Source organism: Chamaea fasciata, unplaced genomic scaffold (genome assembly GCF_029207755.1).
Source record: "Chamaea fasciata isolate MVZ Bird 193981 ecotype frontalis unplaced genomic scaffold, bChaFas1.0.hap1 SCAF_13, whole genome shotgun sequence".
Taxonomy (NCBI): domain Eukaryota; kingdom Metazoa; phylum Chordata; class Aves; order Passeriformes; family Sylviidae; genus Chamaea; species Chamaea fasciata.
Window position 1 is genome coordinate 9,906,536 of NW_027094098.1, and position 19,810 is coordinate 9,926,345.

At 44.0% G+C, this 19,810-nt stretch overlaps 1 protein-coding gene across 4 annotated transcripts in view; it reads left to right on the forward strand.

The window, feature by feature from the left end:
- CHCHD6 (coiled-coil-helix-coiled-coil-helix domain containing 6) overlaps positions 1 to 19,512 on the forward strand; it is a 111,457-nt gene extending 91,945 nt beyond the window's left edge. For all 4 annotated transcript variants that reach the window (XM_066195174.1, XM_066195173.1, XM_066195171.1 and 1 more), the window contains one exon: positions 18,962 to 19,512. In XM_066195174.1, coding sequence (XP_066051271.1) covers positions 18,962 to 18,985 — 24 coding nt within the window. In that variant the 3' untranslated portion in view covers positions 18,986 to 19,512. The remainder of the gene's footprint in view (positions 1 to 18,961) is intronic.
- The last annotated feature ends 298 nt before the right edge of the window (positions 19,513 to 19,810 follow it).

The window sequence follows — 19,810 nt, forward strand, 5'->3', positions numbered from 1 at the left end:
ACACACTATCTTTTTTTCCTGAGAAATCACATATACCACATTCTTGCCAGAGCAAGGTTATGGAAATGGGGGAGCCCTAGATAACAGCAATTGAACTACCTGAACCTGCATCATTTCCTGGAGTCATTGGTGCTGGAAGAATTCCTTGGGAAAGGAAATGAACTGTTACAACAATTCCAGCATGTTCCTGTGACCTTGCTTTTGCTATGGTGGGGAACAGTTTCCAAAGAAACAGTAGAAAGAATATGACCAAAGTCACTTTCATGTGTAACTTAAAGTATCCAGGATTTTACCCTAGGTCCCTCAAGGTAAAAGGCTACTGTGTTAACTTCAGCTCTTCATCTCTTGCCAAGTCTGGAAATCCGGGTTCTTAAGAGGAGCTGTTACTTGTATGACCTTCATGCGTGAAACAGTCTCTCTTTTACAATGTGTTTTCCCCTTTATCAGTTATTCATTGAGGAGTCTCTTTGCATCTGTAGAATTTTGAAGGGTAGCTATTATTTTACCATTTTAATTTTCCCAGCTGTTCAAATAATTGTTTTAACCTCTCAGTGCCTGGAAGTGCTTTTCACATCCTGATAGCTTTGCATTGTATTTCTTTGGTTTCATGGTTTAAATTGCCAACTGTTTTCTCCCTATTTCAAATGGTTACTCTGTGACTTCCTTCTCTATAGCTTTAAAGTCTTCACTGTTCTAAACACCACTGACAGAAAGGCACTTACGAACTTCCACGCTGGGATACCGGGCTCTCACATCCTGTTTTGGGGTTTGGGCCTTTTTGTTGTTGCTCTCCACACACACACACGCACCCTGTGAAAAAAGAACGTCAGTACTTTAAGATCCCATTAAAACTGAACAAACTGGTTATTCTGAAAGGTCTTGCCAGTGGCTTCTCTGGAGTTGCATTTCACTGTATACGGGGAAGGGGCTCTGACAGAGACAATGAAGCCAGCACAGAATACATTGTCTTCATGCAGTTTTACAGGGAGTAAAGTCAAAGCATTTAATTTGACAGTGGTTTCTCTAGCCCTGACATGAGCCTGTGAGAGCTGAGGACAAGGCAAAGCTTCTTGCTGGTCTGGCAGAGGACGTGGCTGATTGAGCTAAGCACTCAGTTCCAGGGCAGTGTTCCCAGTCCAGGGTGATGCTTGAAGAAGGAGGGGTGCATCTTCTGTCCCACCTGGGGCAAAACACTTCCATATGGGAGCACCTCCAGCAGTGTCTCATTTCATAGCTTCACTTTTCTTTTTGATATTGGTATTTATATTTATGTTTATTTTCAGTGAGCATTGCTTCTCTTGAGTATGTCTTTAATGGCCTTGCCATAGGGACAGAGGTAATATTTGAAAATAAGTAATTACATTGTGATATGCTGGACATATTGCTGTAGTTTCTCTTACGTTTTCTTCTCACGTGTTCTGAAAGTTGCAAAAGGTGATTTATAATTCATCAAACTGAGCATAAAACATCTGACTGCAAAGCCTATCAATCTGATCCCATCTCTTTCCAGCCCTTTAATTAGGGAAGCCTTGCTGAAAAATGTACCCATCAACTGCTGAGAAATAGTGCATTCCTGGACCCTCAGTATAGATCTTGAGTTATCCAGGTGCCAAAATGCTGTCAGAACTGACAGATCTTAGAAAATACACCCACAAGCAGAACATTATCCATTATACCAGCACTGAGCAGTGGGCAGTAAGGAAAAATCAGCAGAGAATGTGTCTTTATCAACTTAAATTGGCTTTTCCCGTTGCTAAAAATCAGTGTATCCGGCAAGGAAGAGAACCTATCTAGCAGTTTGATTTTTCCATCCCAGAGCTGAAGGGTGCAGTCCATCTTCACTGGTGTGTGATGTGGACTTGTCTGAGCACAGCTCCTGGCAGTGCAGTGGAACCCACAGCCCACAGAGAAGGCTGCCCGTCTGTCCTCAGTGAGTGACCATGCTTACACAAGTGTGAAGAATGAGTTACTCTGGATAAGCTGGATTTCGTCTGTGCTCTAGTTGCTCAAAATTTGCTTCAGACGGAGCCAAACTTACTTAAAGTTTTCTTTGGTGGCTGGCTGCTAACTGCTCCTGGAATACAACTGGCTGGGGTGTGGAATCAAGAATCTGGGCAATGGATATGCTGACCAGAAAGGAGACAACAGCCAAAGGAAGTAGGAACTTTGCCAGTGCTACAGGAAATGCGGAGATTTGGGTGACAGAACAAGCTTCTTTTTGAGTTGTTTGGCACTGCATGTTTACATGTAGCTTTACATCAAAGGCAAAGGAAACAGCAACTGTGTGGATTTCTCCTGGGAAAGCTGTTTTGACACCTTGTTGCAGCATCTTACATTTTCTGAACTATGTAAAAGGCTTCAGTTCTTCTTTGGTGCTTGTGTCTGTTGCCATTAGATTTATGACAGTTTTATTAAATAATCTATTCAAGACCACTGCAAATCTATTATTATACTTTTTTTTTTTTCCTAATGAGTAATGAAAATGACTGATTTCTTTATTTGTGATGTGTTGCTTTTCTTGCTAAATTCCACAGAATTTCTGAGAGGGCCTTTTTTTTTTTAACTTTCCATTCAGCTAAGTAAGCTCCTCTATCTCATTTCTATAAATAGTAGAAAAGAGAAATATGTTCACTCACAAAAAGCAATTTAGTACGTGAACTTCATTAAAATAGTTTCTTTTTCACAGTCCTTGGTGGTCTTAAAAACAGACTCTTAGACCGTCACAGGACTTTAAAAACACAACTTTAAAAAAACAGAATTGTAGAGGTTTGTTGCTACGGCAAATGAAGGAGCAGTCCTTTATCCAAAGCTTGCTCCGTAGGGAACCATACTGCCGTTGGCACAGATCACTGCGATCGTTTGGAACGGATCTGCTGAGCTGTGGCAGGCCAAATCAGTGTTCTGGAAACTCCTGTCACCTCATTGAGTGGGCAGTGTTGAGGAGTGAGGTGCAGCAGCGGGGCAGGGAACGTACCGCGGCTCTTGGCTCCGGCTGCAGCGTGAGCCTCCCAGTCACGAGCAGCCTCTGCCCTTGCTGGGGTTGGTGCAGGGCCTGGCACAGTAAGTTCCCTGTCAGGATAAACTCTGCAGCCTGCACTGTACAAGCTGTAAGAATATGATGCACCTTATGGAAAATAAGTGTTGATTGTGTGTTTTTTTAACTTTTTATTTCTGCTTATCATATGGCCGCGAGAAATACAGCGACTTCTTGTGTTTGGAAGGTTTCTTTAGAATTTTGAAGCAAGTGGGAGGAAGGGATAACAAAGTCTATTCTGTTCCTCTAATTCAATCTCCCTATTTACAAGCCCAGCTCGTCAAGTATGTTGTCACTGTTCTTTGCAGCAAGAGGAAGACTGAAGCCTTAGAACACTTCTGGAGAATATCTACAAATCCATGTGAATAGCCTAAAACATCATAATTCATATGGTTTCCATGGATGCTGACCATGCTGCAGTTAGGGCAGTTCTGGTGAGTTGCTCCAAATGCCACAGCCATTTTACCAGGATGCAGTATTCTTGCCTGCTGGCCCTAGACTCTGGTAGTGTTGCTGACTGCTGTTAAACAGCTGTCTTGTGCCTGTGTGAAAGAAGGGATTCCTGCATTTGCAGCTTGAGGAGGTGGTAAAGAGTTGTAAGTTTTATTATGTACTATAAAATAATAATTCCTGATGAAATGAAACTACATTAAGAGATCAGCATTTTGACATCTTGTTTTGAGATGGTAAAATGCTTCTTTGGTGGCCTAGAGTTACTAAAGGTGTTACTATCCTAGATTCTCAGTTTGCCAATGCACAGTGTAAATGTGGATGGACAGTGCCTGGCTCTGGCTCTGTGTCAATCATTCCCTAAATGCCTGTTGGCACCTGAGTGACCAGCTCCTCCTGTTTAAATGCAAGGCTGCACGATTCTTCTATTTTTCTAAACCATTTGCTCTCTTTAATTGAGCACTGGGAGCCATTGTGTGCGTGGTGCTGCAGGATCCTTGTCGTGTAAGGGCATTGATAAATATGTATTGTGTTGTCAAGTGTTTGTAGCTACTCTGCAGGTAGTGGTGGAGGAGTGAGCTGCATACAGTTAAGAATCCTTGTGTCTCCGGGGTCAATAAAAACAAGATGGCTTAGGGAATTATGGGAAATGGAGCCAGGATAGCTGCCTTCAGCATCACCTGCTAATAAACCAGCTATTTATAGATCAGCTGATGCTTTGCCAACTAGATTGTTAAATTAGTATTTACATACTGGCCTCATTGTCTTTCACAGAAAATGTCATTTGCATTAGTGCCTGGACGTTAGTGCAGCTTCCTGTGCTCCACATACATGAATGTGTTTGGTCACAGTCCGTGGCTTGCAGTGTGTGTGTGAAACCATTCCTGATAGATTCTTGCCTTGCAAATAAATCCTCTTCTCCCTGTAGCATCATTTTCCCGTCTTTCTGTGCCTCTCATTTCTTGCAGAAAATCTCACCTTTGTTCCCAAATGTCCGCAACTCATCATGAGGCTGATCTCGCTAGAGAGATGAGCAGCATTTCTGCATAGCAATTCCTGGTTAATCTCTGCCTCTCAGAGAGAGACTTGAATTGTTGATGGCTTGTGGGTAATTTAATAACTAGCAAACAAATAAGATATGTAGATTATAGCAACTTAGCCCAGATGCAAAATCCCCACACCTATTTGCAGCTGTTTGAAAGAATTCTGTTATAAAGGTTTGCTTTTTTACATTTTAGCACCAGTGAAACAGCATTGAGAAGAGTTGCTGCTCAGTGAAGCTGTGTTGATCACAGCAGGCTCCACACCTGGCTAAGCAGTTTCAATCCCCTGTGCGTGCGTGTGTGTCTGTGTGCCTTTCAAAAGGGAAGAATAATCTACTTGCTAGACGTGTGTCTCTGGTAGTCCTTGGATGACCTTGAACAGTCATTTAACTTGTGTTTATTTGCCCGTCTCTACCTGGGCAGATATTACTTCTGTGGTTTGGAGTGTGGAGGTTGAATGGATGTCTTGGATTCGTTATGGATGAGAAGTATTACTGAGATGTAAGGTATTCATACTGTCTCTTCAGACAGCTGATCAGAGTTCAGATTCACCTTCCTGTCTTGCTGCTTCTTGCTTCAAAGCCATTTGGACACTTGGATTGTGCGAGAAGTCGGAAGGCAGTAATAGCAGGGCTGATGCAGACAGGTGTCACAGCCTTCGCTCAGATTCACTTCTTAGCACTCACAGGGCTGTTGATAAGGTGGTGTTATGCTGGTATTGTGTTATTTTTAATCTGTCTTTGGCCTGCAAAGGGTCCATCAGCATCAGTTTCTCTGACACCTCAGCGGGCTCTCTGGGCACCTCATTACTCTTTTCAGGAAGAGAGCATTGCAATCCCGTTACTGCGTCCACAGAGCGTGGAGCTCACCTGCCTGTGCCAGCCCAGTCACTGTAAGGTGAGAGCTCAGAATGAGGGTTGCAGTTTCCCTCACCACGTACATGAAGCACACAATACCACAACAATAATACAGTATTTTCTGAAACCATTCACCTTTTATTTATTCTGTTTAAGACAGCAAAGCTTTGATTTCCCCCCCCTTCAAAATCTCTCTTCTCTTGGCCCACAGGAGAGGGAGTGGGACAGGCCAGCTGTGGCCATGGGTTTGGGAAACGCGGAAGTTGGTTCTTTGGTGCATCAATTCCAGTGACTTGGCTATGCTCATTTCACCACTACCTCTTCCATTTTAGCTTTAATCCTTGCTGAAGGCAGCACTTGATTCTTACATTTTCAGATCTACCAGTTTTTTTCTGCCTTCTGCTGCTGTTCAGGGGAGATGGGGGTTGCGATGTGGCATTCTGCAAAATGTCAAGGTCTCTTCCTGGAGAGCTGACAGTATAGGTGTTTTATATGTACATGGGCTATCAGGATGAGACATTCCTACTCAGAAACATTGGCTGAGACAGACAGACATTCCTCCTGCCACAGAGAGAAAGGCAGGCTCACTGTTGCCAAGCCTTGAAATACTTGGCATGTTTTCTATTGCCCTAGTTTTGTGGAGTTGTACCTGAAGTTTTATAAGTACATGAGAATTTTAGTTCTGGGTCTTCACTGAAAAAAAAGAAAAAGGAAGGAATAAATAAAATACAATAAACTAACCTTCCTGCCTAGACAGAAGTGGTGTGAGAACGTGACTCAGTTGCTTAAAACCAGAAGGCAAATGAAATAAACCTAGTGTATTTCTAAAGAGTTTCACAAGTAAACCTTGTGGTTTTGTGGGAGTTTTTTGACTTTCCTCTTAGGTTTTCGATACGTGAGGAGTCTGCAGCAGGGCTTGTTTTCTTGAGTGAAGGCATATTTGCAGCTCTCTAAGAGTTTGTGCATCTGCAGTGTCCCCTGCAAGCAATAATGAGCTGACCAAAACAATCAGTCTCCCTGAATTAGAAGAGCCCTGCATTTTTCAAATTTTCTTTGCATTCTAATTTGTGCTTTTTCAGTTGTTCCAGCTTTCCAGCCTTTCTTGCAAGCAGCAGGATCTTTAATTTCAACTGGAAGCCAAGATTCCTTGTGAGAACGTGGTTTAGGGTAGCGGTGTTTTGACATTTTCACAGTTATGTCATATATCATCACACCTCCCTATGAGCTGGCAACACCGTTTACACGGAGATGAACGTAATTATTCACAGAGGGGCCCTGTTGGAGCCTCGGACTCCCTGGCTGATCTAGAGGAGATCAACTGGCTCTGCAGGTCTGTGTCTGTCTTTCATGGGCTCACAGCAACATGCAGCTGCCTGTGCACTTTCACGTTGGTTCCATAGACCGGTGCCAAGGCACGTGCTCCTGAAATCACCGATGAATTCACAGATACCCACTCGCGCTTCTGTGTCGCCTGAGCAGAGGGACACATGCAGCCAGGCTCCCACAACAGAAAGGTTTCCAATAAAGCTGAAACACAGAGTTATTGTTTGTCCAACCACTGGCAAATGCACAGAGCCATTGTGTGGGTCCTGAAAGCCTGAGCGCTTTATTCTCTGCAGACTGAATGGCAGCCGCGGGTAATAATAACACAAGATTAAAAAAGCCAACATTATAGGGGCATTTACAACCTGCTGAGAGAATGAAATCTCAGCAAGGCTGAGCTATGTCTCTAGTGATCCTACGTTTTTACCGCTTGGTAAGGAAATGATGGGCAGCTCTGGAGAAATGGCCACCACAGAGCAGATAAAGGGGGGGGGGAGCAAGTTGGCTGTTCAAACGCTGCAGTAAGTAATGGAAAAGCTGTCTGCAAAGCAGGTGACCAGCCTGTCCTTCCCTGTGCTGGCTGAGCTGGCGGGGTGTGTGCGTACAAGCACACTGTTTCCTTCCCAGGTAGGCATCAGTGGGACAAGGATTGGTTTGCATAGTTCAGAGCCTTGTGTTTGGAGTTCTTTGGTCAGCATCAACCAGGCTGGTGCTTTGGTAGCTGTTAGCAGGTCCACTCAGGAGGATTTACATGTAAGAATAAGACTGGCTGTGGAAAAGAGATGCTGGAATTAGCTTTCTGCCTGTGGGAACGGACAATCTTTCTGTCATCTTAACTTTAGGGAGACAATAAATATCGAGCTTCCTGAATGCAAGTTCCAGTTCTAAGTCACAGTAATGATGACTACCTTACACAATTTGAGCTCATCTGACACCATCTTACATGTGGAATTTTATTATTTTCAAAACAAAGAAACCCTACTCCAGAAAAACCACCACCACCAACAAAACAAAAAAAACCCAACAAAATCAAAAAAACCTACAGCTTTAAAGAACAGCTCCTTGTCTTAAAAATCAAGTCTTCAATTCAGTGCTGGTTTTAACAATTCTTTAGCACAAATGTCTTATAAAGTTCTTTCTGTACATGTAACTGCCTAAACAGCTTTGTAAGACCCACTTTCCCCAGGCACACATGGAAACTGTACTTGGCAAGTCAGAGTACCAACCTGTAGCAAGATCCTCTCAGGATCTACCCAGGCTGCAGAATAATGCTGGCAGATCAAACCAGCCCTAACCTTGCTAGCCTTGAGTGTTACCAGCAGCCTAACCCTGACAGTGCTGAGCCACAGGAATTTGTACCCACCTGTTCAGACAGGTTGTGCAGCTCTCTGCTACTCAGCAGGTTTCTGAGGCAGCATCTTAGACATGTGACCTTGGTCTTTGGCATTAATTATGCAATGAGTGAAATTATGGGATGTATTTTAAAGTAGAAAAACATGGGTTTTGCTGCATGGCATGGGCAGGTGCGGTTTAATAACTGTACTTTTCCTTTCTAAGAACATTCTCATCTGTTCAAGTGTCTTGCTTTGCTTGTGCTGGGCAACATGGCATGGAAATTGCTGGGCCCTGGGTGCTGTTTCTAGTGTGGGATATTATGGGAATTTAGAAATTCGGACTACTTCATGGATTAATTTACTTGGATTAATGAATCTGTCTCTGCCTCTGTTTCCCCAAGAGTAATGTGAAGTTACTTACGTCAGAGGGATTTATGAGCTTTTTTCTATATTGGCCATTTTGCAGGGAGTGAAATTCAGCTCAGAGGGCTCTGCAGAAGGACAAAGTCTTTGAGTTTATTCTCTTATAATCCTCGTTACAGAAAATTGGCAAGTTCCTGTTTAAAATCTCTTTAAACACAAAGTATAACTTACCCTTTGATATATTTTTTTTTGTCCTCTTTCTTCCTTTTTTTCCCCCCTCTCCTTCTTTTATGTGTTTTGTTTTTATTTTAAATGTTCCCTTAAACTGCAAACTTTTCAGGTTGTGACCTGAAGGCTCCTCTGTGCTGGCACACATTTGCAGAAGGCAGCTGAGGGCTTGCTTTGTTTCCACAGGTTGCAAGTGTGAAATAAAATGTATGTTAGTGGTAAGGTCGTTGTGGGAAGACAGTGTAACGAGGTGTTGAGTGACAGTACAAAAGAATGGTCTAGAAGGGGGGAAGAGAGGATGTAGCTAAAACTAAGTATGATGCTTGCTTTTTTCCCCGAACCTTTACAGGAGAAGCATGAATGTGTTCCCAGTCCACAACTCCCTTGTCTCTTCCTCCCCCACCCCCCTCCCTTTTTTTCACTCACCCTGTGGAGCTACGTTTTTAGGATGAGTTGGTTCCAAACAGACAATACTTTCCAAGCAGATCAACGGACACCTAAGCAGCTGCACTGGTATCTATCATGAACAGACATGCTGCACAGTGAGGGAAATTACAAGATGGGACTGGCATCATTTGTCATACTATAAAAAAATACAAAGCTCCCCCTCCACTTGAGCAGCGTCCACAAGACAATTGAATAGCATTCCTAAAAACTGTCACTTTCTTTTCCAGTCTCTGAATACATTTTCTAATGCTAACGTTAAACATTTCACCTTCAGGTCCCCTGTAAAGAATGTGTTCTACACAAATGGATGCAGGTCTCTGTCTTGACACAGATGCAAGACTATAAATTTGCAGAGGAGGCAATAGTAGATAATTATTTAGAAAGCTTTTGTGGCTTATTCCAGCATCTGGTGTTCTACTGGGGTGTTCTCTGAAGAGGGAAAGGGAGAGGATGGAGTTAGAGAAATGCTGAGCTTATTTTTCACTTGGTAAAGGTTTTTAATCTTGAAAGAAAGGTTTGGAGTTTACGCAGGAGGAGACACTGAGAAATCAAGATGTATCTCCCAGTGTTCACCATTTTCCCTTTGTTTGCTCAGATCCATGGTTCAGGTTGTAGGGCATTTTACCTGCTGGTCTCATTGCACTGGCTGGGCTGGGTGCCAGTGGGCAGCCACTCAGAGCGGATCCCTGTTGTCGAGGGACTGACTGTGACAGTGCCATGTTCAGGGTAGCTGAGCTTGCAGCTTCCCACAGGTGCTGCCTGGGTGTGCCTGTGGTTGGGCATCTCCATCTAATCTCATAACCGAAGGTCTCTGTGGCCTCCCAATCTGTTCCAGCCTCTCCGTTCTGATCCGTGTGTCATGCCCGGCGGGAGCACCCAGTGCCCTCCAAGCCCGACTGCAGATTCCCTACCCAGAGCCTCCCCGTTCCTGGCTCCTTGACCTCGTCGAAGGGGAGTGGCACAGTGAAATGTTTAGTGTTTCTTGACTTCTGAAACCTGCGTCCAAGGGGTGTGGCTCAGTCATTTGACTGTCTCGGTTCAAGTCATTAATGTTTCAAAAGGGCTGTTAATTCTCTGTCTGGTTGCCTGAACTTGACAGAAGATTGTCTAATTGTGGTTTGGTGAGGGCCAGCCAACCAGACATTTCTTCCTTGAGGTCTAATCAGATCTTACAGCTCCTGGGACCAGATATTTCAAGATACTTGAAGTTTGGCAAGAGTTAGACATATAATTAATTCTTTTTAATCTGATACTCAAATACTGTAAATGCTCAGTCAGCAATAAGCTTCTGGAGCAGGAGAGTTCAGTGCTGAGTCAAACGGGCTGATTCTGCTGAAATAATTTCAGTTTCTGGTCTGTACATGGGTAGGGGAGGGTAGTCTTCCAAATTTTTTTTCCTCTTTTTAATTTTACATGTAGGTGCCCCTAGTCTTTGGGAAGTGTTTCACAAAAACAGTAGAAGTCATATCTCATGTCTATCTGCAAACAGACCTGAGAATTCTTAGTTTTGTCTTGACTGTATAATTGCTGATTTTTGCCTCTTCAGCCAGAAGAAAAGGAGAGCGACATCTACACCCATGTGGGTGAGATGAATACAGCTATCACACAAATAAAATTACTGGCTGCCGAGTAGCAACAGCTTAATGAAAATGTGAAGTGTTAAACAAATAAAGCCAGTCAAGCTCATAATACTTCTGTGTGGAATTTCACTGTATCACTGAACAAAAATAGAATTAGGATAGAAAAAGGATGTCTGGAGAAGTCTCTGCCTGCCTCTGTTCTTGGTGTTCTTGAAGCTGGACTAGGCAGGATTAAGCCATACTTTAAATGTGGACATGATACCCTGACCCAAAGAGGAATTCTCTTTATCTGGAGCAGGAGCCTGCTAAAACAAGGCAGAAAGGAACAAGATAAAGGAGCAAGATAAAGCACCAGATTTCCTCTGAAGGCTAAATGCAAATTGTACAGAGGAATGGATCCCTTGAGTACTGAATTTTTGCATTTCTTTAGCATCTTCTCTTGGTGAATAATTATCATACCTCTGTGTGGCTGGTAAGTGGCATTACTCTTAGGTACAGAAAGGGAAACTGAGATGGGGATTTATTTCATCTGCTGGGAGAAGTTGGGAGGTGACTTGACAGCAGAGCCTGTGACTGGCTTATGCACCCCAGGCAGTGCTTCACCCTCCTGGAGTGCACCAGAAAACTGCAGGGTTTAGTAATACTGGCAAGCACCTGGTGAAATCCCCAGTATGAAGATTTAACTACCACTGTTGAGGTCCCACATCTCAGGGACACAGTGCCATACCTGAGGTGAAGTGTTTTCAGCTGTTCTTTGCACTATACTCAAGGACTGGACTTCTCCTGTGCTTCCATCTTCATAAAAATTTCTGGAGTTAAAGATATGCTCATTAGAACTATTGCAGGTTAGTGCAGGATGAGTTCTGGAGAGGCAACCTGATCTGGGATCAGCTTGTGAAGAAGCCCTGCAGCCAAGGAGCTGCTATATTTGCCTCCAAACAAAATTACATCCCCTTTCCCTGGCTTCTCCCATCTGTCTGTGTGGGGCTGTGAACAGTCAGTGAATGGGATGGGATGATCCCTAGAATTTGGGAGGACAGCTGGGGTTGCTCCTTCTATCTCCTGTCTCCCTCTTCCTCCACCTGCTCCCTGATGGCATTTCTTCACAAATAAAGCATGTCTCAGCTAGGCTTGGTCTCAGGTTGTGTGGAATCGCTGGTGTATTGAAGATTTTGTGTCTGGGTCACATGGAGCTTTAATGCACTGGGAAATTAGAAATGTTTTAGGGGTTGAAATTCTAAGCACCTTTATTTTTCTGGGTGACCTTGTGAAATTTCCTTGCACCAGACCTGTATCTTGCTGTCCTGCTGCCTTTATCTAATTTGTTTTTTGTGTATGTAACTGGCACCCAGTGAAGTGTAATTTGTTTGAGAAGTGGCACTTATAACAAGGATCCTGCTAGTAATCCCTGCATTGAATCCCTATATACACAATGTTCTAGGAATAATTAAAGTCACAAACTTCGATCTTGAGGGATGCACAGGGGAAACCTATCCTGAAATGGCGCTGACCATATCTCACTTTTCTACTTCCAGTGCTTTTTAGCACTGTAGGATTTGCTATTTTTGTTCCAGGACTGAAGCAGATTTAAGAGGAAGTTCTGACATCCTGAATTTACACGTCCTAATAACAGTGTTCATCAGTCAGTCTTCTTACCATGTCCTTTCTCTACCCCTTCTCTCTATTAATTTTCCTCAATAGTCTGCAGGGATCATTTGCCAGCCTGATTCAAATTCCTGCACTTCCCTGGCATCTTGTTTTATAACATCTTGCATCATGTACTTTCTATTTCTGTAATCCATTTAATCCAAGATACTGAGATGGCTTTGCAGGTATTTATTGCATTTCTTTCTTCCTTGTGTAAGGAGGTAACAGGTCATTTATACAACTTAATCCAAAGTCTCTTGGCTTCTAGGGTTATTTTTTTCTTTTATTTTCCCACTGATTATTCTGGTCTCTGGTAGCAAGAGCAGGAAAGACAGTGTAGAGAAGTTTCTGATACTTGTGTCTATTGTTTCATTATGTTGTGCCCAGAGCATGGCTTGGCAGTTGAGCAGTTAACCCCTGCAGTCAATGTCCCCCAGCCAATAATGTTACTGTTGCCTTTCCTTAATTTTTGGAAGTGTTGGGCTTAGGGTTTGAAATAATGAAATGCTGTTGCATCAGTAAGTGGTTTTCCATTCCTTTTGGCTCTGGAAGCGGATATTCACAGTTGGGTGAAGTTCATTTTAATCCTCACAAAACCAGAGCTGGATTTGTACGAGTTGTCATTGTTCTGCTTTAGAAACTCTCTGTGCCTTGTGGATCCCTTTATCCCTCCCAGGGGCTAATCCACGAGCTTGCAAAACACTCAGAGTGAATCTAGTTGCAGAGTGGAGGGGTGTCCAGTGTTATCTCCTTTCTCTCCTGCGTTGCCTTCTACCACTCAGTCTAGAAAGGCACAGTAGTGTTTGGAGCGTGCCGTTTCTGATGTGTACAGATAGTGGGATGTAATTACCTTCCTCAGAGATACAGTCATTACACTGGTTGTAAAGAGAGAGGGCCACAGTCCTAATGGGAAATGATTTTAAAGCAATCTTGACCAAGTCTAGTGGAGCTATTTCAGAGCACTTAAAACTCAGCCAGTCCTTCATGGCACTTGTGATATGTCCACTTCATGCAGCAAGAGGCATTGGGATTAACACTTGTTGAGGGATAAAGAAAATCCATGATAAACTGCAGCACTGGCTTTGGGCAAGCGTTGTGTGCTGCCATAGGGGAAAGGCGCCGACAGAGCCTGGGCTTGATTATTATTGTTCCTGATAGTGATTTGGAAAAACACAAGGCTCTCACAGAAGCAATAAGCCAGTAGTCATGAAATCTGCCACCTTGGGCTTCCTGTGCTACAAGAGCTGCTTCTCTGTTCCCAGGCTTGATTCCTGCAGAGGCAAGAGGATTTTTCCCGTTTCCCAAGCAGATAGCTGGGCAGATAGAGGGGCAGTCTCCAGATCAGAGCTAGATCACTGGTGGATGCACTGTTGGTTTACTTGGGAAGTTCAGGCTTCAAAAATGTTCTGTCTTACAAGGCAAATTTGGTCAGAGGTTGTTTAATAGCAAATACTAGTTTGTGTTTTGTTAGAGAAAGACAGGCTTCAGTGTGCTTTGGTGCCTGCTGGGGTTGTGCTCAGTAGCGAGGTGAGGAGAAAGATTTCAGCAGAGCTGATGGAAGGTGGCAGTCAGCACTTGTAGGTCATATTAAGGGGCTCTGGCAGGCCTGTTGGGATCAGCCCAGGACTAAAAAGCAAACACCACTTCACATAAGTGATTTTCTGTATTTCAGTCCTTTACAGAAACACAATAGCCCAAGCTGTGCAGGTTAGCAAAGCTATAAGCTGGTACCTGAGAGAGCAAGAATAACTCGTAGTGAAATGCTCTATGTCTGATTTTCATCCTTTGAGCTTTTCCGTAATGTTACTGGAAAACAAAAGTTGTTTAAATAATGGAACAGACACGATGAAATTGTGCAGTGAAGCAGAAGGGGTTGAGGAAGGGTTATTCCTTTCTTTCCATTACTTTTCTCCTCCTGCCTTGCCTCCCAAACGTGGGTGGAATCTACATGTCAGGCACTAGTGACATCAGCCTGGCCCGGTGGCTTTTCTTAATGGCAAGAATGAGATTAAATGCAATTAACATCGATTGAGCAAAAAACTGCCCTCGGTTTGTATGTGGATTAATTAACAGTCATCCTTTCAGCAGCAGCCCTTTGCAGAGCTGTGTTTGTTCCTCCTGGCCCCGCTCTTTTCTAGCACACATCCAAAATCAAAAGCACTGAGCTTGTTCCCTGTTGCAATGTCTGGGGTTACTGGCTCAGCAGGGAGATGCAGCCCCCCAACCAGGATGATTTTTTGTGCAGTCTGCTGACTGCAGAGCTGCTCAGTCAGTGGCAAAATATTTCCTGTTAAGCAAGGCTAATGACAGGAGCTCTCTGCGAGTTAGAACAATGATCAGAACAATTGTCTGGAGGAAATCAATGTTATAATGCATGAACAAACAGGTGAGTCTCAGAACAGCTGGAGATTACTTGTGCTGGTAAATAACTTTGTGTTCGGGTGATGCAGAGCTATGGGGAGGTGTAAAGGCAGAGCAAAGCAAGCAGTGTGTAGGCTCTTGTGAGCCGAAGGAGAGGGAGGAGGAAACCAGAAAGGCTGTTCCTGTTCCTAGCACTCTGATGGTGGGATTTGTAGACCAGGAGCCTTCCACATGAAAGCACTTCCTGGGATGTTCTGACAATGCATCTGGTGAGTTTTTTGAAAAGTGTCTTTTCTGCTGTCAAACCAACTTTGAAGACACCATCTGGGGAAGTCGCCAAGAAGTCATTGGGTGAACTTCCCTGCTTTGCAGAGCTATTAACACTAGTACAGAGAAGAGGGAAAACAAAACTCTCTGCACAGCTTTTTGAATTAATGTTTTTTGTTGCTGCCAGGCATGCTCCTGGCCCTCCTTATTCCAGTCCCAAGGACAGCAACTGTTGGACTCCTGAAGGATGAGAGAGACAGAGAGGCTTTTCTGTGCAATAACTATATGGCACAGAAGTGCTGTGATCCATTAGTCAGCACAGCTGCTCCACAAAATAGCCAATACTCTGAATGTAACAGAACAAATTGCACATAACCAAAAAATACCTAGAGCATACATCAAACCAAAGTGACTCAAATGTCCCTTGCAGCACTTTGGGGTGCTAATAGCCCTGCAACAAATGCCTCATCCAATGTAAAGGCCTTGAACACCCATCTTAGGGCAGGTCGGGATTTTTGTATTTTGTTTGTGCCTCTTTCCACACTAACTGAGATGAAAAAGCTGTGTGGTCATGTTGCTGAGGTCCGCTGTCTGCCAACAGGTGTTCTGATGTTGAGAGCTGCCTGCACGTGGCAGGGAAATAGGAACTATGGAGATTAATTTCTACTTTGTCACTGACACTCCAAATGCACCAAGTCATTTATCATGGGGATCTGCTTTCTGATTTCTTCATGGCTTCACAGTGCCCATATGTGTGAGTGCTGTGATGCAACTGCTTAAAGGGATGTTAAAACAAAGGCAAGGCTCATGGTGGAGGAAACTTGCAGGGTTTACCCTGTGAGACTAACGGCTGGTTAAATAAATATGTCTTAACTCAGCTGAGGCTTGGCAAACAGCGTTTCTGGCAAACACTGAGGGAGGAAGTTCTTCATGGTCTGGCTTTTCAAGGAGGGAGATTCCTCCGCTGGCTGAGAGCCTCCAGCAAGGCCGAGAGCCGAGGCACAGAGCTGGCCAGTGTCTGGGGGAGGTGGAGAGTTCTACTTGCAGAGCTCAGCCCTTTCTCCCCACTCAATTGGAACCAGAACTGGAAAGCTACTGGCTTTCCCACAGGGGCTGCAAAGTGGCAGGCCGTGTCAGCTAAGCAGCCCATTTTGACTGCAGTTAGCTCCTGAGCAGGGTGCCACAGTAGTGGAAGAGCATGAGTTAGTGGCTTGAAGGTCCCATTTGCTGTGAGAGGCACGGAAGAAAACAAGTGCTGTATGCCCTTCAGCTGGACTTGCTGTCAGGATTGAACAGATTGCCATTCCTGTTTGTGCTGGTGAGGAACTTGCCTTTTTATGGACACTATTTTCATATGTGGAGGTGCTGGGCTGGAGCTCATCGAGACTGGAACCTAGTCTCTACCTGGATTGCGTTGGCAATGGCATTAAAAAAAACCTGCCATCCTATGCAAGAAGGGCACTGTTCCCTCTCATCAGACTGTGGGTGTGGTGCACTCTCCCAAGGCTGCTCATCTCCTGGATTCTTGTTCTGCTAAGACTGCAGCAGAGACCAGCTAATGCCAACTGTGGGGCAGTTATTTTATGAGGAGGCATCAAAATTTTTCAGTCTGAGCCTCAACTCCATTAATTGGGACTATCCTGCCATGTGAGAACAGCGATTGCAAACTGCCTGGACTTGTTGCATATTTGCCTTGCCCAGTGCATATGAAATGATAAGGGTATGGAGAAGAGGTAAAGCTTCTCCTTCCCTTTACTGGCTTCTTCTGCTCAAGGTAAGTGCTGTAGCAACCTGGTAGCAGTCTTGTGGAGAGGATTCCAGGTTAGAAGAAAATGAAGGGGTGCCAAGTCAGCACTGGCATGGTGCAATGCTAGGTGGAGTTAAAACGTGGACAAAGAGTGGGTTTAGACTCAGAGATACAGTGTCTCTCAGCCCATCAGTTCTGGGTCCAGGCTCACTGTGCAAAAGGTTTTGAGGAGGTTTAGAGGTCCAGAGTGAGATGGAACCTGATGTTTTTGCACGAGGAATGTTCGTGAGCCTCCGGCTCAATGCATACCTGGTATGTGCGTAGGTTGGGCTGGAAAGAATTCATTGAGGTTAAGAACTGTCTGTTTTCATTTTCTCCTGAAATAAGTAAAAATATCATAGAATCATATAATGGTTTAGTTTGGAAGGGACCTTAAAGATCATCTAGTTCCAGCCCCCTTGCCATGGGTAGAGACATCTGCAACTAGATGAGGCTGAAATGTGTAGTTATGATTTTGAACGTGAAATTGTGTAACTGTGATATTCTTTAAAAGTGTTTTAAAAAAGAGGTTTTACTGTCTTCCAGAAGGGTTAACCACTGAGTAACCACAGATGTGTGGTTGTTTTGGGTTTTTTTTCCCCCCCACAAAATGTAGCATTTCTGGACACTTTATTGAAGTGTTACAATGTGAATACAGCAATTTACTTCATTGCAAAATTGATTGTGAGTTGTTACTGCTTCATTCATTGCAATTTCCGTGAGTGCTATTGGAGGTTTTAAAAGATATTGCTCTGTACATAACTTCTAAGTCAGTAATGGTGAGAAAAATTACCTGGAAAATTAGAGTCAGTGGAGTATTATTGATGGTTCATTTGTCAGATTTCTGCATAACCTTTGTCTAAATAATTTGGTGAACAATTTTCTCTTTATTCTTGAGTCCTTTGAAACTTTTCCAATTCATTGTTGTCAGAGATGGGGCTGTCTTTGGAGATTCAAGGCCAGCATATTCAGTCTACATTGGCCATGTATCAGCCAATATTAGCCTGCTGTGCAGAACCAGCCCAAATGACATGCTCACCTTCTGACAGACAGTGCCAAGTGTGCTAGCATCATTATTTTCTGATGTTTTCCATTCTGATTCACACTGAATTCACACAGCTCTTCTCCTCAGAAAGGCAAATATCTGGAGAGTAGAACTGAGCTCAAATACAGCCCTAATAAAAATGGGCAATGAGACTGTATGCAGTGAAGTGTTTGGTTGTCTTTCTCTGATTGGCTTTAGCTGGATCCTCTAACCATGGATGAGTACTGTCTGCTCTGCAAAAGGGCCCTGCATGTATCCGCAGCAGGAGAAAAAAGTAGCCTGTTGATGGGCTTATCCTCTGTGACTCTGCTGTTCCTGTAGCACTGACACAATGGAGCCATTGCTGCTGCAGGAGAGCTGGTTGCCCACATTGTGAAGTGGGATCCAACACTGATTTCTCAGATCCTCAGGGAGAGGTGTTAGAGTGGTGTCATGTGTGTTCTCATCCACTGCTGATGGCACTTGATTTCTTTGGCGTTATAGATGCGGTAAGATAAAAACAGGAAGAGACCACAGCAGACTTTGCAATCTCCATCCTATAAATGTTGGAAACTTTCTGTCTTATAATAACCCTCCGAAGTTCACAGCTCATATGCAGATACCTGCAGGATCTGAGGAGGTACCTTTTAGTAGGTTTCTGTGGGCACAAGGTGTCATGATTTTGCTTTGATAAAGGCTGTCAGATATGTCAGGAGTTAGGGTGGTCTCTGAGTCCCCATCTTTGTTCTTCTCGCTTCTCTGGTGCTCTTACATTGATCCTAATCCAGGATGAGAGAGTGTAGGGAGTGTGTGTGTGTTTGTTTGATGGCAGCTAATCAAAGTGCTCCTGTGTCCTGCTGAGGCAGGACTTAGTGTGGGGCTGCACTTGCTCTTGTAACCTCACTCCTCCAAGGCCTACCTGGAGCCACAGCCGTTCTCTTCCACTCTAGGCCAATGGATTCACATTCCTGGTCGTTGCAACGGACCATATGTTCTTGATCACTGAATCAGCCTTACCTTTGCTCCCATGAGCTGCTTTGCTTCCACAGTCCTGTCCCCCTGAATATCTTTTTTTTACAGTAAGTGAAACATGATGGTTTTTCTGTGGGATTGTCACCCTGCCAATGCTACTCTTTCATTTCTGATGGCAACATTCCTATGTCAAGAGCTGCATAACTAGCTTGCTACCTTTTTCTTTTGTCTCTTTTTTTCTCCAGGAGCTGTTAGTTAATTCTGGATAAACATCATCCGCCAAAGAGCAGAGGACAGGGACCACAGACGTCCTTGGAAGCCCCAGCATCCTTCTGGACAGACACTGACCAAAACCAGTGCCTTCTGCCCTCCATGACCAAGACAATACAACATGATTCCTCTTCCAGCTGCCTGCATGTATCAGTCTCGGTGGACGTTCCTGGAGTTGGGAGAAGGGTCCCAGGACGGGAGGATGCCATAGTTTCTTTTCATTGTTTTGCAATGTAAAGAATTGTGTTGATGCCAGGTACTTCCAGCACAGCTTGTAGCTTGGGGTCTTGCCCCAAAATAAGCCTGGTTCTCTCAGTTCTAATTTTGGTTTCACCAACCTACATCTGAGTTTCAAGAGCTGTTGCCTCGGTTTGTTTGCTCTGGAGAAAGGGGTCTGAAGTATTTGGAAGTAACCCTGAGTAGCTTGTTAGGATTAACTGTTCCTAGCATGCTCCCATTGGTTACACCAGCAGGCACATTCCTTCCCTTCCATGTTCCCTCCTAAACAATAAAGTGTTTAATGGTTGCTGTGTGCTGTGAGATACTTTCAATCCCACGAGTTTGTGAATTGCTGTTTTCTGCCTATTGCCGATGCCAACAAAAGCTCCAAATGAGTGTGAGGAATAGCAGTATTTCAAGTCACAGTTTATAAATCACAAAACTTGTTTGTATTGGTCCCAGAATGACTGGCTTATTTGAAAGTACTTGATTGCAAAGTCCTGGCTGAAGGGAACTGGTGTTAGGGAATCATACTGGAAAAACCTTTGCCTGCTGGCTGCAGAGCCCAAGTTATCTTTTCATGAGCTCTTGCGTGCAGTTCCTGC